General features: G+C 41.0%; 1 protein-coding gene across 4 annotated transcripts in view; it reads right to left on the bottom strand.

Annotated features, from left to right (window-relative positions):
• Positions 1–17,175, bottom strand: part of LOC126651594 (kinesin-like protein KIF2A) — a 102,474-nt gene that overhangs the window by 44,071 nt on the left and 41,228 nt on the right. For all 4 annotated transcript variants that reach the window (XM_050337551.1, XM_050337548.1, XM_050337549.1 and 1 more), the window contains exons 3-8: positions 15,663–15,782; positions 15,172–15,226; positions 12,910–13,032; positions 12,344–12,444; positions 5,342–5,437; positions 2,729–2,783 (exon numbers count right to left, since the gene is read on the bottom strand). In XM_050337551.1, coding sequence (XP_050193508.1) covers positions 2,729–2,783; positions 5,342–5,437; positions 12,344–12,444; positions 12,910–13,032; positions 15,172–15,226; positions 15,663–15,782 — 550 coding nt within the window. The remainder of the gene's footprint in view (positions 1–2,728; positions 2,784–5,341; positions 5,438–12,343; positions 12,445–12,909; positions 13,033–15,171; positions 15,227–15,662; positions 15,783–17,175) is intronic.

Genomic DNA, 17,175 nt, shown 5'->3' with positions numbered 1-17,175 from the left:
CTCAGTTCCGCGCACACTGTGTCTCACCTAAAAAATCCAATGCGCAGGCTGGAAGGTGTAAAGACCTTCCCCAGATCTTCGCTCGCGAAGACTGACCATTAATTAAATTCCTCATGGAATCTCAAATATGCATATTTAATATAGAATATCTCTACAGGAAATTCTTTTCTTAAAATTATTTGTAAGGAGAAAAACCGGTACAAGGCAGACATTAGGCCTGGTAAAGCAGGTGCAGTTGTTCAGCAAGAGGCCTCAAAGATAAGGATGGAATCCAGCAAACTGCCTTGGACACTCAGTGAGAGTGAAAGAAAACTGCTAAACTTCTGCAGAGGAACATCATGCGCCAGACACCTGCAGCTCAAGTTAAAACTGAGAAAAAAGGACTTTTAACTCCTACCTTACTTATAGAAAAATATAACCTTATATGTAGCAGTGCCAGAGTGCCATATGATAGTGTAATAGAGTTTAGATGGAGTGAGTAAATTTTAAAAATTGTATAACTGTGTGCCAAGTAGTTCCCTGCATGATCCCTGCCCCTGTAGCCTGTGAAATCTTTGTGCTAGGTCTAATAAATATGTTTAATGTAAACATTGCATTCCAGAATTGGCTCTTCAACCATTTCTGGTGCTGTTCTCCACTTCCCCTCACCCTGTTGCGCATGAGACAAAGAGGACGAAGAATAAAACGCTCGTTTTGCTACTGCAGTCGAACTCTCTTTATTTCACCACCAAGCCTGCAGACAGCTAGGGAGTGAAAAAGTCCTAGTTAGAGAGTGGATTTAGGGAAGTGGACATCAGTAAAAAAGTTGAACGTGCTAATGATGCTTCCTATCACTAGGAAGGAACAAAAACCATCTAGATGTGTTTTCAATAGTGAGTCCCCAGGTTACACAGCACTACAATTTATTGCTAGTTGTTGTATGAGATATGACTCAGCAAAACAGAGAACCCAGTGATCCATGATATGCACAAAAATAAAGATTCTTTCTGTGTACAGTCAGGATCACTAATGTGTCCTACTTCCTGCAAAGTCAATCCACAGAATGATTGGTGCTGAGAACACCTAAAGACTTTGGTGATAATTCTGTGTTTGTGAGACTGACAGAAATTGATTTATACACTTGATTTCTATTAAATTAATTGAGCATCTTACAGTATTTCAAAATACAGAACATGAAAGGGGAAAGATGATATTATTGGCTTGTTGTTATTGCAATAATAAAGGAAAAACGATATTTTTTCTCTTCAAGGTATTACAGACTAATATCTTTGATTTCTTTATACTTTATATAATTTTACATAATTTAAAAATGTGACGAGAGAAATATTATTTCAAAATTAAAGTGAATGCTCTCAGAATACTGCATTATGTGGGTACGAAATTATCTCTATGTTTCCTTGCCAGCATACATTATTTCATTAATACCTTTTATTATAACCTGTCATATTTTATTAAAGATAACCTCCAATGCTAAAACAGAAATTGAACTGTTACCAGACTTGTATATTGAATACCCTTATTACATAGGTTGTGAAAAATAGTTTCAATCAATTTTTGAGATTATGCATTCCTTTCAGATCAATAAAAGAAAAAATATATGGAATAAGAAAACTGCAAAAGTAAAAATAAACAAAAATCTGGAGGGGAAAAAATAAGACAAAAGAAAACTAACTATATACTGACATCAACATATGTTTTCCCTTTCCTATACAATTCTCCCATGTTCCTCTGGATATCCTCCAGATAATCCTCAATGTGTAGTTGACAGTACAAAAATAAAAAATTCATCCCATATTGTTTCAAAGTTCTTTGAGTGTTTAAGCTAAAAAAAAAAAAAAACAAAGAGAAGGAAAGAAACATCTTTCAAAATGAAAATCAGCTTACTTTAGTTCTGGATTCAGATAGGATGAAATCCAGAAGCATTTGCAGTTCCTAATTTCCTGTGAAAGTAAAGAACTTCATAGAAAGATTGGGATTTAGTTGGAGTTGAAAATCTAAATGGTTTTTTTGGGGGAGGGATACAGACTCCAGTCTGATCAGCAGACAGTAAGAAAAAAAGTTGTAATGCTAATCATACCAGAAAAGAAATCACTAGAGAATGATTCCAGTACCTAAAAATTAGGTTTAGTGCCATTCCATATGCCCTAAGGTATCCTGCCCAGCCCTGAGCAACAACTCCAGTAGATACAAGTCTCCAGTTTGTCTATAACCTGCTAATCCTGCAAGGATGTCTTGGACACCCTTGAGCACCTTAAATGTCATAAGACACCAACATTCAAGCACATGAATTGTACCCTTGATGTTTGATTCAAGACTTGAAAGTACAAATATACAGGTATAAAAAAAGTGTAGAAAAATTTTCATTGAGTAGCTCACTGATCAGGTGATCACTTAAAGAATAGTTTAAAAGAATGGTGATCCTAACACAATGTAATAATACTGAAGAAATTACAGTAGAATTAATTCCCAGATCAACTAAATACATCCTAGATAACCTTGGGGAAAAAAATTACACTTCATAAAACGGTGACAGTTAAACTACTTTTCTCCCCATCTTTATTCAGGTTATGATAAGCTTATGAATTTTCTGGGTGCCTCACACATATTGTCTAGTATAACAGTGTTTCATCTTTGATCAGTATTTCTAGATCTATTTAATACAAATAATATTACTATCAGAAGCAGCTTTTCAGAGAAAAAAAAATTGCAAAATCTTATATGGTCATACCTTTTTTATTGAGTGGTCGTTTTCGTACACAAACACATATCTTGTGCTCATCAATCTACAAAGGAAACAATCTTTTAGTGAACTATACCCCCATTCCAGTTATGCAATATTTTACTTCTATTCTTGAATAATAATATAATTTAAACAAAGAGAAATTTACAAGACAGTGAGTCATCTGAATGTGTAAAAGCCCCTTGCATCTGCACAATAACCTAGAACCCAAACTAAAACACAAAACCAAAATGCATAGGCAGTGAGACATATCCTAGGGAGATTATAGGGATGTGGCCTGGGAGTGCAGGGAGGAGATCAGGAAAGTCAAGGTGCAGCTGGAGTTGAACTTGGCTAAGGACATGAAAAATAACAAGAGTTTCTACAGGCATATGGGACAAGAAAGAAAGATAAAAGAAACTGTACACCTATCCACCCACACCCCCCAATGAGCAAAACGGGAGACCTGGCTACTTGGGCCATGGAGAAAGTTGAGGTACTCAATCAGTTTTTTTCCTTGGTCTTAACTGGCAAGTGCTCCAGTCACACTGACCAACTCACAGAATCCAACGGCAGGGTCTGAGAAAATGAAGTACCACCCACCAAAGGAGAAGATCAGGTTTGAGTCCATCTAAGGAACCTGAAAGTGCACAATTCCCTGAGACCCTACAAGATACATCCATGGGTCCTGAAAGAACTGGTTGAGGAAGTGGCTAAGCCACTATCCATCATATTTGAAAAGTCATGGTAGTCTGGTGAAGTTCCCATGACTGAAAAAGAGGAAACATAACCCTGATTTTTCAAAAGGGAAATAAGGAAGACCCAGGGAACTACAGGCCTGTCAGACTCACCTCAGTGCCTGGCAAGATCATGGAGCAGATCCTCCTGGAAACTAAGCTAAGGCATATGGAAAATAAGGAGGTGATTGGTGATAGCCAGCGTGGCTTCACTAAGGGCAAATCACAGAATCACAGAATAGTTAGGGTTGGAAGGGACCTCTGGAGATCATCCAGTCCAACCCCCCTGCTAAGACAGGTTTACCTAGAGCAGGTGACACAAGAATGTGTCCAGGTGGGTTTTGAATGTCTCCAGAGAGGGATACTCCATGACCTCCCTAGGCAGTCTGTTCCAGTGCTCTGCCACCCTCAATGTAAAGAAGTTCTTCCTCATGTTGTGGTGGAATCTCCTGTGTTTTAGTTTATGGCCATTGCTCCTTGTCCTGTTGCTGGGCACCACCGAAAAGAATCTCTTGGCACCCGCCTTTGAGATATTTATATGCATTAATTAGATCCCCTCTCAGTCTTCTCTAGACTAAACAGGTCCAGTTCCCACAGTCTCTCCTCATGAGAGGTGCTCCAGACCCCTAATCATCTTTGTGGCCCTCCCCTGGACCCTGTGCCTGACAAACTTGGTGGCCTTCTACAACGGGGTTACAGCATTGATGGATGAGGGAAGAGTGACTGATGCCATCTACCTGGAATTGTGCAAAGCATTTGACACTGTCCGGCATTACATCCTATTCTCTAAACTGGGGAGACATGGATTTGATGGATGGGCCACTTAGTGGATAAAGGATTGGTTGGATGGCCGCACTCAAAGAGTTGCAGTCAATGGCTTGATGTCCAAGTGGAGACCAGTGAGGAGTGGCGTTCCTCAGGTGTAGTGGGTTTTTGTGGCTGGGTTTTGGTAGTGGGGGGGCTACATCAGGGGTTGATAGTGGGACCAGGATTGTTTAACATCTTTATCAGTGATATGGACAGTGGGATCAGCTTCACCCTCAGCAAGGTTGCAGATGATATCAAGCTGTGTGGTGTGGTAGACATGCTGGAGGGAAGAGATGCCATCCAGAGGGACCTTAACAGGCTTCAGAGTTGGGTCCATGTGAAGTTTGTGAAGTTCAACAGGACCAAGTGCAAGGTCCTGCACCTGGGTCAGGGCAATCCCAAATACGGATACAGGCTGGACAATGAGTGGATTGAGAGCAGCCCTGCCAAGAAGGACTTGGAGGTATTGGTGAATGAGAAACTGAATATGAGCTGGTAGTGTGTGCTCACAGCCCAGAAAGTGAATCACATCCTGGACTGCATCATAAGTGTGACCAGCAGGTCGAGAGAGGTGATTCTCCCCCTCTACTCCGCTCTTGTGAGACCCCACCTGGAGTACTGCATCCAGCTCTGGGGCTTCCAGCATAAGAAGGATGTGGACCTGTTGGAGCGAGTCCAGAGGAGGCCATGAAGATACTCAGAGGGCTGGAGCACATCTGCTATGGAGACAGGCTGAAAGAGTTGGGACTGTTCAGCCTGGAGAAGAGAAGGCTCTGGGTAGACCTTATAGCAACCTTCCAATACCTAAAGGGGGCCTACAGGAAAGATTGGGAGAGATTTTTTTCTCAGGGAGTGCAGTGATGAGGGGGAACAGTTTTAAAATAAAAGAGAAGAGATTTAGATTAGATGTTATGAAGAAATTCTTTACTGTGAGGGTGGTGAGGCACAGGTTTCCCAGAAAAATTGTGGATACTCCCTCTATGGAAGTGTTCAAGGCGAGGTACATACATTGAAAAAATTGGAAACAGAGAGCAAAATTCAGAAGGATAAAAAATTTCCACATCACTCAGGTACTTACAGGATCTGCAGTTGTCAGTGGTCTATAATCCAAACTTCCCCTGAAATCTCTTATCATACACATAATTTCATAATTTGGGTTTGTAGCATCAACATCCTAGGGAAATAAGCAACAGAAAACTTCTAATATACTTTTTTCCTGAAATTAACTAATTTCAGTAACTTCTAAATTTATTCGAAAAAAATCCACATTAACTGAAATGTTAATTTTTCTCCAAAACACCCTAAATGTCTCAACTGCAAATTTAATGCCTTTTTCAATTCTGATGTAGCTAATTTACTGATCATAAGGCAAAACAACTATATGCTTTCTATTTAATATTTTTGGTTGGCATGTATTAGAAAATACTTTTGGATTGGGAACTCATTAAAATTCTACTAAAAAAAGAAGTGACTACTGGTTTTGCAAAAATCTTCACATTAAAGAAACACAACTGAACAATTGCACAACGGATAGCGTATACAGTCAATGGTTCTTAATCTGAGATATGGTGGTCCAACAGACAAATGGATACTCTCTATTATACAGGTACAAAACACACTGCAGAGTAAAGTGCAGGTGCCCGAACCACTCTAAACACAATCCTGTTGCATCCACATTGGTTAAAGGAGGTTGATCCTACTTACTGGTCCTCACTTAACTCCTATAGTTACTTGGATGCATTGGAAACTGTTCTAACACTCCTAGACCCCCAAAAAAAGCAGAATCAATCCAAATGATACACAGTAGGCTACATCCAGGCACACAAGGTCTCCTGTCCCTAAACTTGGAACCATGAGCATCTGAGAGAATGGTCATATAGAAGGCCATGCCCAGAGCCCCTCTAAACCTTGCAAAGCCTGAGCTACTGAGCCTGTTGTGGGCTGTGCTGGTTCACTGCATAATCATTCAAATGTCCTTCCTGTGAGTTCTCCCTGCAACTATCAGTTTTTACTCCATTTCAGGACATGCTTCTGATGAAATGCATAGCCAGCTCTGGTGCTCAGACCTTATTAAACTTTGCATGGCTTCCCACAAATGAGCTAAATCTCCTTCTGGATCACATCTGACTGTGGAAATAGCATAGGCACTTTCAGAAAGCACTGCATTGGGGTTAATAAGCTGAAATAGAGCCCACTCATGTCTCTACACCTGTAACACAGATGATCCACACTTAAGACAAAACTGTACCCTAGTTATCAGAAGTTGACTGTAACTTTGGGTTGTTGACCCTGACTACAGTGAACTAAAACCTACTTATAGTAAGTCCATAATAAATGTATTCCTGCTGAAACATTTCCTTCTAACATTCAGAAAGGGGTATTGCTTATTATGGAAAAGATATTTGCCTAATATTCTTCAAACTCTGCTTAGAGGTCTTGCCCACCAGAAGCCAGTGCTTGGTTAATTATTGATGCATTTCACAACAACAACAGAATACACAAAACAACACAAAGCATAATACATACAAGTCACCAAGAAAAACATAACTTTTTCATAGAGAAATTTTAAGTTTGGATGAAAAGGGAGTTGTCACAGAAGTGATAAAAAGAAAATTTTAGGTGAAGAACCACATCAAAGAATTTTGACATATGAAACAAATTATTTGCTCCAATTATTTGCTCCTCACATATAAAGCCATAGTAATACTTTGCATTTGTTTAAGTGGATGGAAATTAGAGACCAAGAATTCAAAATAAGTGAATTTAGGTCAACTTAGAAAAATCATTAAACCATGAAGTAAATTGTCTTAATTTACTTGGTGGTGTTATTCCTTATATCACTAGCAGATTGGCAGTTGTATTGGGTTTGCATGGCAAGGTTTTGGGTAGAGGGGGGGCTACAGAAGTGGCTTGTGAGAGGAGCTGCTAGAAGCTTCCCCTATGTCCAATAGAGTCAATGCCAGTCAGCTCCAAGATGGACCTCCCACTGGCCAAGGCTGAACCCATCAGCTATGGCAGTAACACCTCTGTGATAACATATTTAAAAAGGGAAAAAAATTATTGTGTGGAAGTACTTGCAGACAGAGATGAGAGGAGTGAGAATATGTGAGAGGAACAACTCTGCAGATACCAAGGTCAGTGAAGAAGGAGGGGCAGGTGCTCCAGGTGCTGGAGCAGAGATTCCCCTGCAGCCCATGGTACAACCCATGGTGAGGCAGGCTGTCCCCCTGTAGCCCATGGAGGACCCCCATACCAGAGAAGGTGGATGCCCAAAGGACACTATGACCCTGTTGTGGGAAGCCCACGGTGGAGCCGGCTCCTGGCAGGACCTGCAGTCCCATGGAGAAAGAAGCCCATGCTGGACCAAGTTTGCTGGCAGGATTTGTGACCCTGTGGGAAATCCATGTTGGAGCAGTCTGTTCCTGAAGGACTTCACCTTGTGGAAAAGGACCCATGCTGGAGCAGTTTGAGAAGGACTGTAGCCTGTGGGAAGGACTTATGTTGGAGAAGTCCATGGAGGATTGTCTCCCATGGGAGGGACCCCACACTGGAGCAGGGGAATGAGTCCTGTCCCTGAGGAGGAAGCAGCACCAGAAGCATGTGATGAACTGACTGTAACCCCCAATTCCTGTCTCCCTGTGCCACTGGGGGGAGGAGGTAGAGAATCAGGAATAAAGTTGAGCCTAGGAAGGAGGGAGGGGTGGGGGGAAGGTGTTTGTAAGATTTGTTTTACTTATCATTATCCTACTGTAATTTGAATGGTAATAAATTCAATTAATTTCCCCAAGTCAAGTCTGTTTTGCCTGTGACAGTAATCAGTGAGTGATCTCTCATTGCCCTTATCTCAACCCACAAGCCTTTCATTATATTTTATCTCCCCTCTCCAGCTGAGGAAGGGAGTGATACAGCAGCTTTGGTGGGCATCTGGCATCCAGTAGATCCACCCCTGTAGTATCTCTCTAAAGAGACTAACACATAAACAGGCATGCCAACAAGATTACACTACTAGTTTTGCTTAAACTTTTACACTTCTATGACAGGAAGTCATTTAATATTAATAGATTTTCTCAAAGGATTAAAAACTTCATTTTTTTCCCCGCAAGTTTATAACACCTTACTGTGTTGGCTAGAAAGCTGCCCAGCGGAAACATTATACTAACTAACAGGGAAGGCCTTGTTGGAGATGTGAAGGTTAGGGGCAGCCTTGGCTGTAGTGACCATGAGATCATGGAGTTAAGTATTGGGCAAGGAGGAAGCAGGGCAACAAGTAAGATTATAACCATGGACTTCAGGAGAGCTAACTTTAGCCTCTTCAGGGATCTTCTTGGAAGAATCCCATGGGAACAGGCCCCTAAGGGAAGAGGGGTCCAAGAGGGGTCCAAGACTTGATATTCAAAGATCACTTCCTCCAGGCTCAAGAACGATGCATCCCAATAAGAAAGAAATTGGGCCAAGGGGGCAAGAGACCTGCATGGATGAACAATGAACTCCTGTCATTACTCAAGCACAAGCAGGAAATACACTAGAGGTGGAAGTAGGGTCAGGCCACTTGGAATGAATAGAGAGAGGTTGTCAGAGTAAGTAGAAATGAGACGAGAAAGGCCAAGGCCCATCTGGAATTAAATCTGGCCAAGGATGTCAAGGACTACAGGAAGGGCTGCTTCAAGTACATCAATAACAAAAGGAAAACAAAGGATAATGTGGGCCGATACTTGGAGGGGGGACCCTGGTAACAGAGGATGCAGAGAAGGCAGAGGTACTGAATGCCTTTGTTGCATTGGTCTTCACTGACAAGACCAGCCCTCAGGGATCTCTGGCCCAGGAGACCAGGAAAAAGGAATGTTGGAATGAAGACTTTCCCTTAGTCAAGGAGAATTGGGTCAGAGAACACCTAAAAAAACTTGACATTCACAAGTCCATGGGCCCTGATGGGATGCATCCACACATCCTGAGAGAGCTGGCAGACACCATAGCAAGGCCACTCACAATGATCTTTAAAAGGTCGTGGTGATCAGGACAGGTGGCTGAGGACTGGAAGATAGCAAATGTAACCCCGTTCTTCAAAAAGGGCAAGAAGGACCAGTAAGCCTCACCTCAATCCCTGGAAAGGTGATGGAGGACATCATTTTGGAGGCCCTCTCTAAACACATGGAGAACAAGAAGGTGATCAGGAGTAGTCAGCATGGATTCACTAAAGATAAGTCATGTTTGATCAACTTGATTGCCTTCTACGATGAGACAACTACCTGGATGGATGAAGGGAGAGCAGTGGATATTGTCTACCTGGACTTCAGCAAGACTTTTGACACTGTCTCTTAAAACATCCTCATAGATAAACTCAGGAAGTGTGGACTGGATGAGTGGATGGTGAGGTGGATTGAGCACTGGCTGAACAGCAGATCCCAGAGGGTTGTAATCAGTGGCACAGGGTCTAGTTGTAGACCTGTCACTAGTGGTATTCCCCAAGGTTCAATACTGGGCCCAGTATTGTTTAACTTATTCATCAATGACTTGGATGAAGGGGCAGAGTGCCTCCTCAGTAAGTTTGATGATGACAGAAAGTTGGGAGGATTGGCTGATATCCCAGAGTGCTGTGCAACCCTTCAGGAGGACCTTGACAGATTGGAGAGATGCACAGAGAGGAACTGTCTGAAGTTCAACAAAGGTAAATGAAGGTTCCTGCACCTGGGGAAGAATAATCCCATGCATCAGTACAGGTTGGGGGCCAACCTGCTGGGACCTTAAAGGTCATCTAGTTCCAAGCCCCTCGACACAGGCAGGGACGCCTTTTGCTAGACCAGGTTGCTCAGAGCTCCATCCAACCTGGCCTTGAACACTTCCAGGGATGGGGCATTCACAACTTCTCAGGGAAACCTGTACCAGTGCCTCATCACCCTCACAGTCAACAATTTCTTCCTAATATCTAATCTAAATGTACCCTCTTTCAGTTTGAAGCCATTCCTCCTTGTTCTGTCACTGCATGCCCTTGTAAATAGTCTTTCTCCATCTTTCTTGTAGGCTCCTTTCAGGTACTGGAAGGTTGCAATTAGGTCACCCCAAAGCCTTCTCTTTTCCAGGCTGAACAATCCCAACTCTCTCAGTCTTTCCTCATAGGAGAGGTGGTCCATCCTTCTAATCAACTTGATGGCCCTCCTCTGGACTCACTCCAACAGGTTGATGTCCTTCCTGTACTGGGGACCTCAGAGCTGGATGCAGTATTCCAGGTGGGGCCTCACCAGAGCAGAGGGGCAGAATCACCTCCCTTGATTTGTTGGTCATGCTTCTGATGCAACCCAGAACATGGTTGGATTTCTGAGCTGCAAGCGCACATTACCAGCTCATGTCCAGACTCTCATACACCAGCACCCACAAGTTCTTCTTGGTAGGGCTCCTCTCAATCTGTTCATCCCCAAGCCTGTATTGATACTGGGGCTTGCCCCTATCCAGGTGTGGCACCTTGCACTTAGTCTTGTTAAATTGCATGAGATTCCCGTGGACCCACTTCTCGAGCTTGTATAGGTTTATCTGGATGGCATCCCATCCCTCAGGTGTATCAACTGCACCACTCAGCTTGGTGTCATCAGCTCTGGTGAGGTTGCATCTGGAGTACTGTGTCCAGTTCTGGGCTCCTCAGTATGAGACATGGAGCTCCTGGAGTGGGCCCAGAGGAGGGCAACAAAGATTATTAGGGGACTGGGGCATCTGTCTTATGAGGAAAGGCTAAGGGAACTGGGCCTGTTCAGCTTCAAGAACAGACAACTAAGAGGGGACCTCATTAATGTATATCAGTATCTAAAGGGAGGGTTTCAAGAGGGTGGAGCCAGGCTCCTCTTGGTGGTGCCAAGCAATAGGACAAGAGGCAACGGACAGAAACTGATGCACAGGAAGTTCCACCTGAATATGAGAAAGAACTTCTTTACTGTGCAGGTGACCACACACTGGAACAGGTTACCCAGAGAGGTCATGGAGTCTCCCTCACTGGAAATATTAAAGAACCTCCTGGATGCAATCCTGTACGATGTGCTCTAGGATGACCCTACTTGAGCAGGGAGGTTGGACTAGATGTCCCCACTGTGGTCCCTTCCAACATTAACCATTCTGTGATTCTGTGAAAAGGACATGGGGGTGCTGGTCAACAACAGCTGAACATGAGCCCAGGTGCCCAAGAAGGCCAATGGCATCCTGGCTTGTATCAGCAGTAGTGTGGCCAGTAGGACCAGGGCAGCGACTGTCCCCCTGTGTTGGTCACTGCTGAGGCTGCATCTCAAATCCTGTGTTCAGTTTTGGGTCCCTCACGACAAGAGAGACATTGAGGTGCTGGAGCATGTCCAGGGAATGGTGACAGAGCTGGGGAGGGGTCTGGAGGACAAGTCTGATGACGAGCAGCTGAGGGAGATGGGGAGGCTCAGTCTGGAGAAAAGGAGGCTCAGGGGGGACCTTCTCACTCTACAACTACCTGAAAGGAGGTTGTGGTGAGGTGGGGGTCAACCTCTTCTCCCAGGTAACAGGTGACAAGATGAGAGGAAATGGGCTCAAAACATTTCTTCACAGAAAGAATTGTTGAGCATTGGAACAGGCTGCCCAGGGAATTATTGGAATCACCATTCCTGGAAGTGTTCAGAAAACATGTGAATGTGGCACTTGGGAACATGGTTTAGTGGTAAACACAGTGGTGCTGGGTTGACACTTTGACTCTATGATCTTAGAGGCCTTTTCAAACCTTAATCATTCCATGATTCTATTAATACCTCCTACAGAATAACAGCCCTATATAAAAGCCAAATATTTGATTATTTTCATCAATATATTTTCCTTAAGCAATAGCTATTATCAGGACTTGATTTTTAAATAACACACGGAATGATAAGCAATTGCAAGCAATTATTTCTGTAGGAAAAAAGAGAGGGGGGAAACTGTCTAAAGAAATAGTTACCAAAGCAATGCAACCATGCACCAAAATACTTATCAAAACTGTATACAGGATAAAAGCATTTCAGATTGAAGACTGAAAAAATCACATCATTTTGCAAACAATTCCTTTTCCTGATATACACTTTCCATCTGAGCTGAAAATACTAACCTGAGCTCTTTTTTCTCTAAGTTCCTGCTGCTGTAACCTTCTTTTTTCACGTTTCTCTTGCAGTTTTTCAACCTCTTTTACACAATTAGATTTTCTACGTGCTTAAAGAAAATGATATAATTTTAAAATATTTTTAATGTTGCATGAATTTAGTATTTACGCTATGACATTTCAATTCCAATTTATGAATGATTAGAATGCATTTATTTATATCAACTATCTTTTCAAGTAAACCAGTAATAGTACAAAATAATTACAGTAATTTAATTTCTAAAATGTATAGAATAAATGAATGCAAAAAAATCATAGGAATGGGACAATAATTACACAACTGAAAATATAATGACAATGGCCCTCAAAAAATATTTGCATGTGTGATGATATTTGGTTACATGTCATCTCTTGGTTTGAATTAAAAGAAAACCCAGATACATTAAAAAAACACTGTCATGGTTAAAAAGACATAAGGAAAAACAAATTCCAAATATTAGAAAGAACAACATAATTGAAAAAAATGGACATTTAATGCCCAGAACAAATGAATCCTTGATACACAGTTTACATACAGGGAGGTCCAAATTCCTTTTTTGCAGCTTGAACTGGAGATATATCTGAAACACTACCATTCTGTTGAGAGGAAGAAGACTGTTCAGGAAGCTGAGCAGGACGCGTGCGTGCAGAACCAACCACTGCAAATGAAAAGCACAAAGCTCATCTAGATATGGAAGAGTAACATTTCTATCTGATTCTAAATACTTTATGACAAAATAAAAAGAGACGCCTTTCAAAACACAACAATTTGTTGGGGAAGAGGGAGAGGAGAGCCATACATGTAAAAAGTATTAATAAAGACATTCAGTATGCAACTTCTTTTATCCTAGTGTTATACACCAACACAACATAATTATTAAGTATCGATGCTGCATGTGAATATTTTTGAATACTCCACTACAGGATTAATAGAACTTATTATGTGAATAGAATGAATTATGTTGTTGTCCATAAATGACAGATGTTCTCTATATATGCAGTTGACTGTAGGTTTCCTCAAAAAGCTTTTTCAGAGTGCTGTGGCTAAACAACTGTTCACTTCTGTCATATTTTATTTATATTGTAATTATACACAAAAATCCAGTAAAAAAAAAGGACCCACTGTTTACATTCTCTAGATGTTACAAAATGGTCCCACCCCATTGAACCTACAATTTGCGGATGAGTAGAGGGATACAAATGAAAGGCAGCAAAGTGCAGCTCAGTCTATAAGTGGGATAAACAAACCTTTTTGACATTATACTGGAAAGTTAAACTTATTGATTCTATGATATGTAATAAGGATTCCTATTTCTGAAGATGCAGAGTGATGTCTTTTCCCAATGAATGCAGTGGGAGTGGTATGCATGCTAGCCTCTTTGGTAGAGCTGAATGTTTTGGTTTTCAGAGTTGCTTCAACCAGCTCTGCTTCAGATGGCCGTTTTTCTGTACATGTTCCTAACAAGGTCTGCCAGAAGAGTATGAAAGTGAAGGTAACACTTTTGATTAGCAACCTAGAGATGACATTCCAAATGAAGACCGACACACTGTGCAACATGGAGAAAACTATGGAATCGGGTATCAAATGGGATAGACAAAACAAATCCCCAGATCATTCAAAATATGATAGGAGATCTAGCTTCTAGCATGAATTAACTATACTAAACAAGACAGTGTGCTGAGAAAAGTTTAATTATAAGACCAACAAATACTTAGGCCAACTGTGAATAGTAAGATGCATAGGACCTATTAAAATACAAGCTATGGGGTTATTCTATACAAAACAAAACATTTACTAGAAGTGATGGATGGGAGGAGAGCCCATTGAGAAGATATGTCAAATTTAAACCATATTAGTTTGAAAAACAATCCCCTCTTCATGAAGTTTCTGAATTAACACCCCCAGAGGCAAATGGCAGAAGACAGAAAGTGATCCCAATCATTGACCAGAAGAGTCTGAACACTTGAAAAGATGTGCAAGCCCACTTGTTTGTCAAGTTTTAACAGATAGAATGGAATCTAGCCTAAATTAATGTCAGTAGATTAATGTTTGGAAGAAGAATCATCGCCACCATCAGTATGAGCTGTGGGGAGGCAGGGGTGACAAATGGAAGATTTTGGGCAAGGAGGAAGGGTGAGTTGTTTAAGGATTTTCTTTGCTCAAGAGACCTTCCGCACCTGGAAGGTTAAGTCTGGGAGAGGTATAGTGTGGGAAATCTAACATTCTGTCTTTCCCTTGGGCTGTTTTTGCTGAAACAGAAGGAAGTTTCTATTAAGGATGATAATTGCAGGTTGTTTAAAATTTCAAAGCATTCTTTCCCACAGGCTTGGGGGGAAGGGAGATAAGAGAAAGTTAGATCTGTAAAAGAACAACCTAGTGGGCATCTGTGATATGTAAGACAGGAGACCGGTTCCTGGGTGTGTTTTTTCCCACATTTCTGATTTCAAATTAAACTTTCCTCAATGTTTTAGCCCTGGTTTAGCTCTCTGGTTACCTGCATACATATCAAGTCTTACAGAGCTTACTTTAATGCAGGAGAGAAAATAAAAACAATGACCAATTATTTCTCCCGCTATTAGATACGTTACATCTATATTCATCCAATACAAACTTTTCACCTATCATCCTGTGATATTTCAGCATTTTTGTAGCTTTTACACTATTTAAGCATAGAGTGAGAAATAACCTGTAGGGTTAGAATTAGAAATGTAGAACTATTAAGAAATGTTATATGAGCAGGAGATTAAAATGTTCCCATATATTTACCTTCCTTGAAAGGGAAAGACATAACATTTACCTCTGTTATCTCTGGCAGGAGTGTCGTTCTTAATAGGTGCCACAGTTCGTTGACTCTGTAATGAAAGAAATTTCTGTTATTTGATCACCTTATTATTGAAAAGGTAAACTGCAGCCCTTCACTTCTTTCCAGTTAATAAAAATAACATGACATCAGAAATACAGAGAGGTGATTGCTACCAAATCCTTCCCTGAAGAGCCCAGGGTGGACTGCTTGCACTAAACATATGGTTTCAAAACAACCTCCAAAACGTTTTCTATATTTTTCCTTGAGATATATTTAGTTATATGAATATTAGTCCCCAACTCCCTCTCTGCTAAACCTCTTCTTAGAAAATTTTTAGAAACCCCTATTCATCAAAGGAAAAAGAAAGGAACACAGTTATCAAGTAGCTCCACAGACACAAAAGTTAGATTTAAATATTCAAACATAACAACATGTATAGGAGTACTTAAAGTTTAATATGGACATGTTGCATAGGTATTACCAACCTTCACCATTTTGTTTACTTTGGCTGCTGGAGTAGGTGGTGGTGGTGTCTCTGGACTAGGTTCAATGTCTTCATCAGGTGCAAGATCTGGGTTAAGCAAAAATATGCTCTCCAAGTCAATCTGTGTAAAAGAATATAAAATGCATTTATGAGTCTTAGAACAATATTCGCCCTCTCCATTTCTCCTGATACTTTTGATAATAAACAATAAAGTGTTTATTTAGTGTTTTTACCACACAATTTGTTAATTCTATAACCTGAATGGTCTTATTTTATATTCACTAAAAACAATGTAAGCTTTGGTCTTCATATAAGTTGAAAACATATCCTTCAGAAAAGAGATTAATTAAAAAATAACCAATTGTAGAAGCTTGGACAACAAGGAGTTAATGTGCTACTATGTTTCAAACACCAATAACTGTGCAAGCTGACAAGTTAGAACAGGATGTAGCTGAATAGGGGGGCTGTAGGAAGGTAGGGCAGCACTTCTCTGAGGTTCATGTCCCTGTTCTTGTCCATGGTGACTGTCCAACATAAAGGACAGTGCAAGCACAGAAGTGGGATCAAGAAACAGGCATGAACTGTTGACTAAAGGTCAATCCAATAGAGGGGGATCGAGACCACCAAAGACCCTCAAAGCCCCCCAACCCATTTCCAGAAAGGTCTAGAAGAACAGACTGTGCATGCTAACTCATTGACATGGAGAGCAAGAAATCTAATCTGAGAGCAGGGAAAACTTACCTATAAAAAGGTACCCCCACAAAGCCCAGGTGGTGCCCTCAGGACCCTGGACACTCCATCAGTTGGATTGATGTTGGAACCAAGACTGGTGATCTCCTTTCCTCTCCTACCTCATCTCTCACACTGTCTTTCCCTCTTCCCTCTTTTATTCTTTTCTTTCTCTTACTACTAGGAAATAAGGGTAAAATTTATACCAATTTCCATGCCAAGTGTATGATTTGATAATAAAACTCTGTATGTTTTTTCGGACCCTTCTGGCTTTTACCATTCCTTTTCGGCCACAGGCATCTATGAATCTTGGGTGCTCCCTTCCTCTTAGGAGTGGGATGCAACACCAAAAAGTATTCATAATTCAGTAAAGTGATTAAATTAAACAGAAGTAGCTAGTATTACTGTGGTAATTTGTCAATTACTGCAGAATATGAAAGACATTTTGTAACATAAAAAGAAAGAGATCTCAATTATTTGAAATTTCCCAGAGAGTGCAAAAGAAACAGATGAATTACAACCACCCAAAAAATAAAAACACAGTTGAAACCATGTCAAATTTATCATGCTATTTTTTTCCCTTATAAATGTTCCTCATTCAAAAAGCTGCAAAATGCAAGGGGGAGAAGGACAGGAACTTAAAAATTACTGGTTTCAGAACTACTGAAACCCAGTTTCCTAAAAATCTTAAATAGCTTTGGTCTCTATAGACTGCCATTTCCTTTGGCTGGACCTTTCAAACACCTCACTACTCTACAGATTCTGTGTCCAGTGGGATGAGTTCA

This window comes from Myiozetetes cayanensis, unplaced genomic scaffold (genome assembly GCF_022539395.1).
Source record: "Myiozetetes cayanensis isolate MyiCay16 unplaced genomic scaffold, myiCay2020 scf69, whole genome shotgun sequence".
NCBI classification, from domain to species: Eukaryota; Metazoa; Chordata; class Aves; order Passeriformes; family Tyrannidae; genus Myiozetetes; species Myiozetetes cayanensis.
Note: the sequence above shows the minus strand (reverse complement) of the source record. Positions and strands in the feature narration are given on the sequence as shown.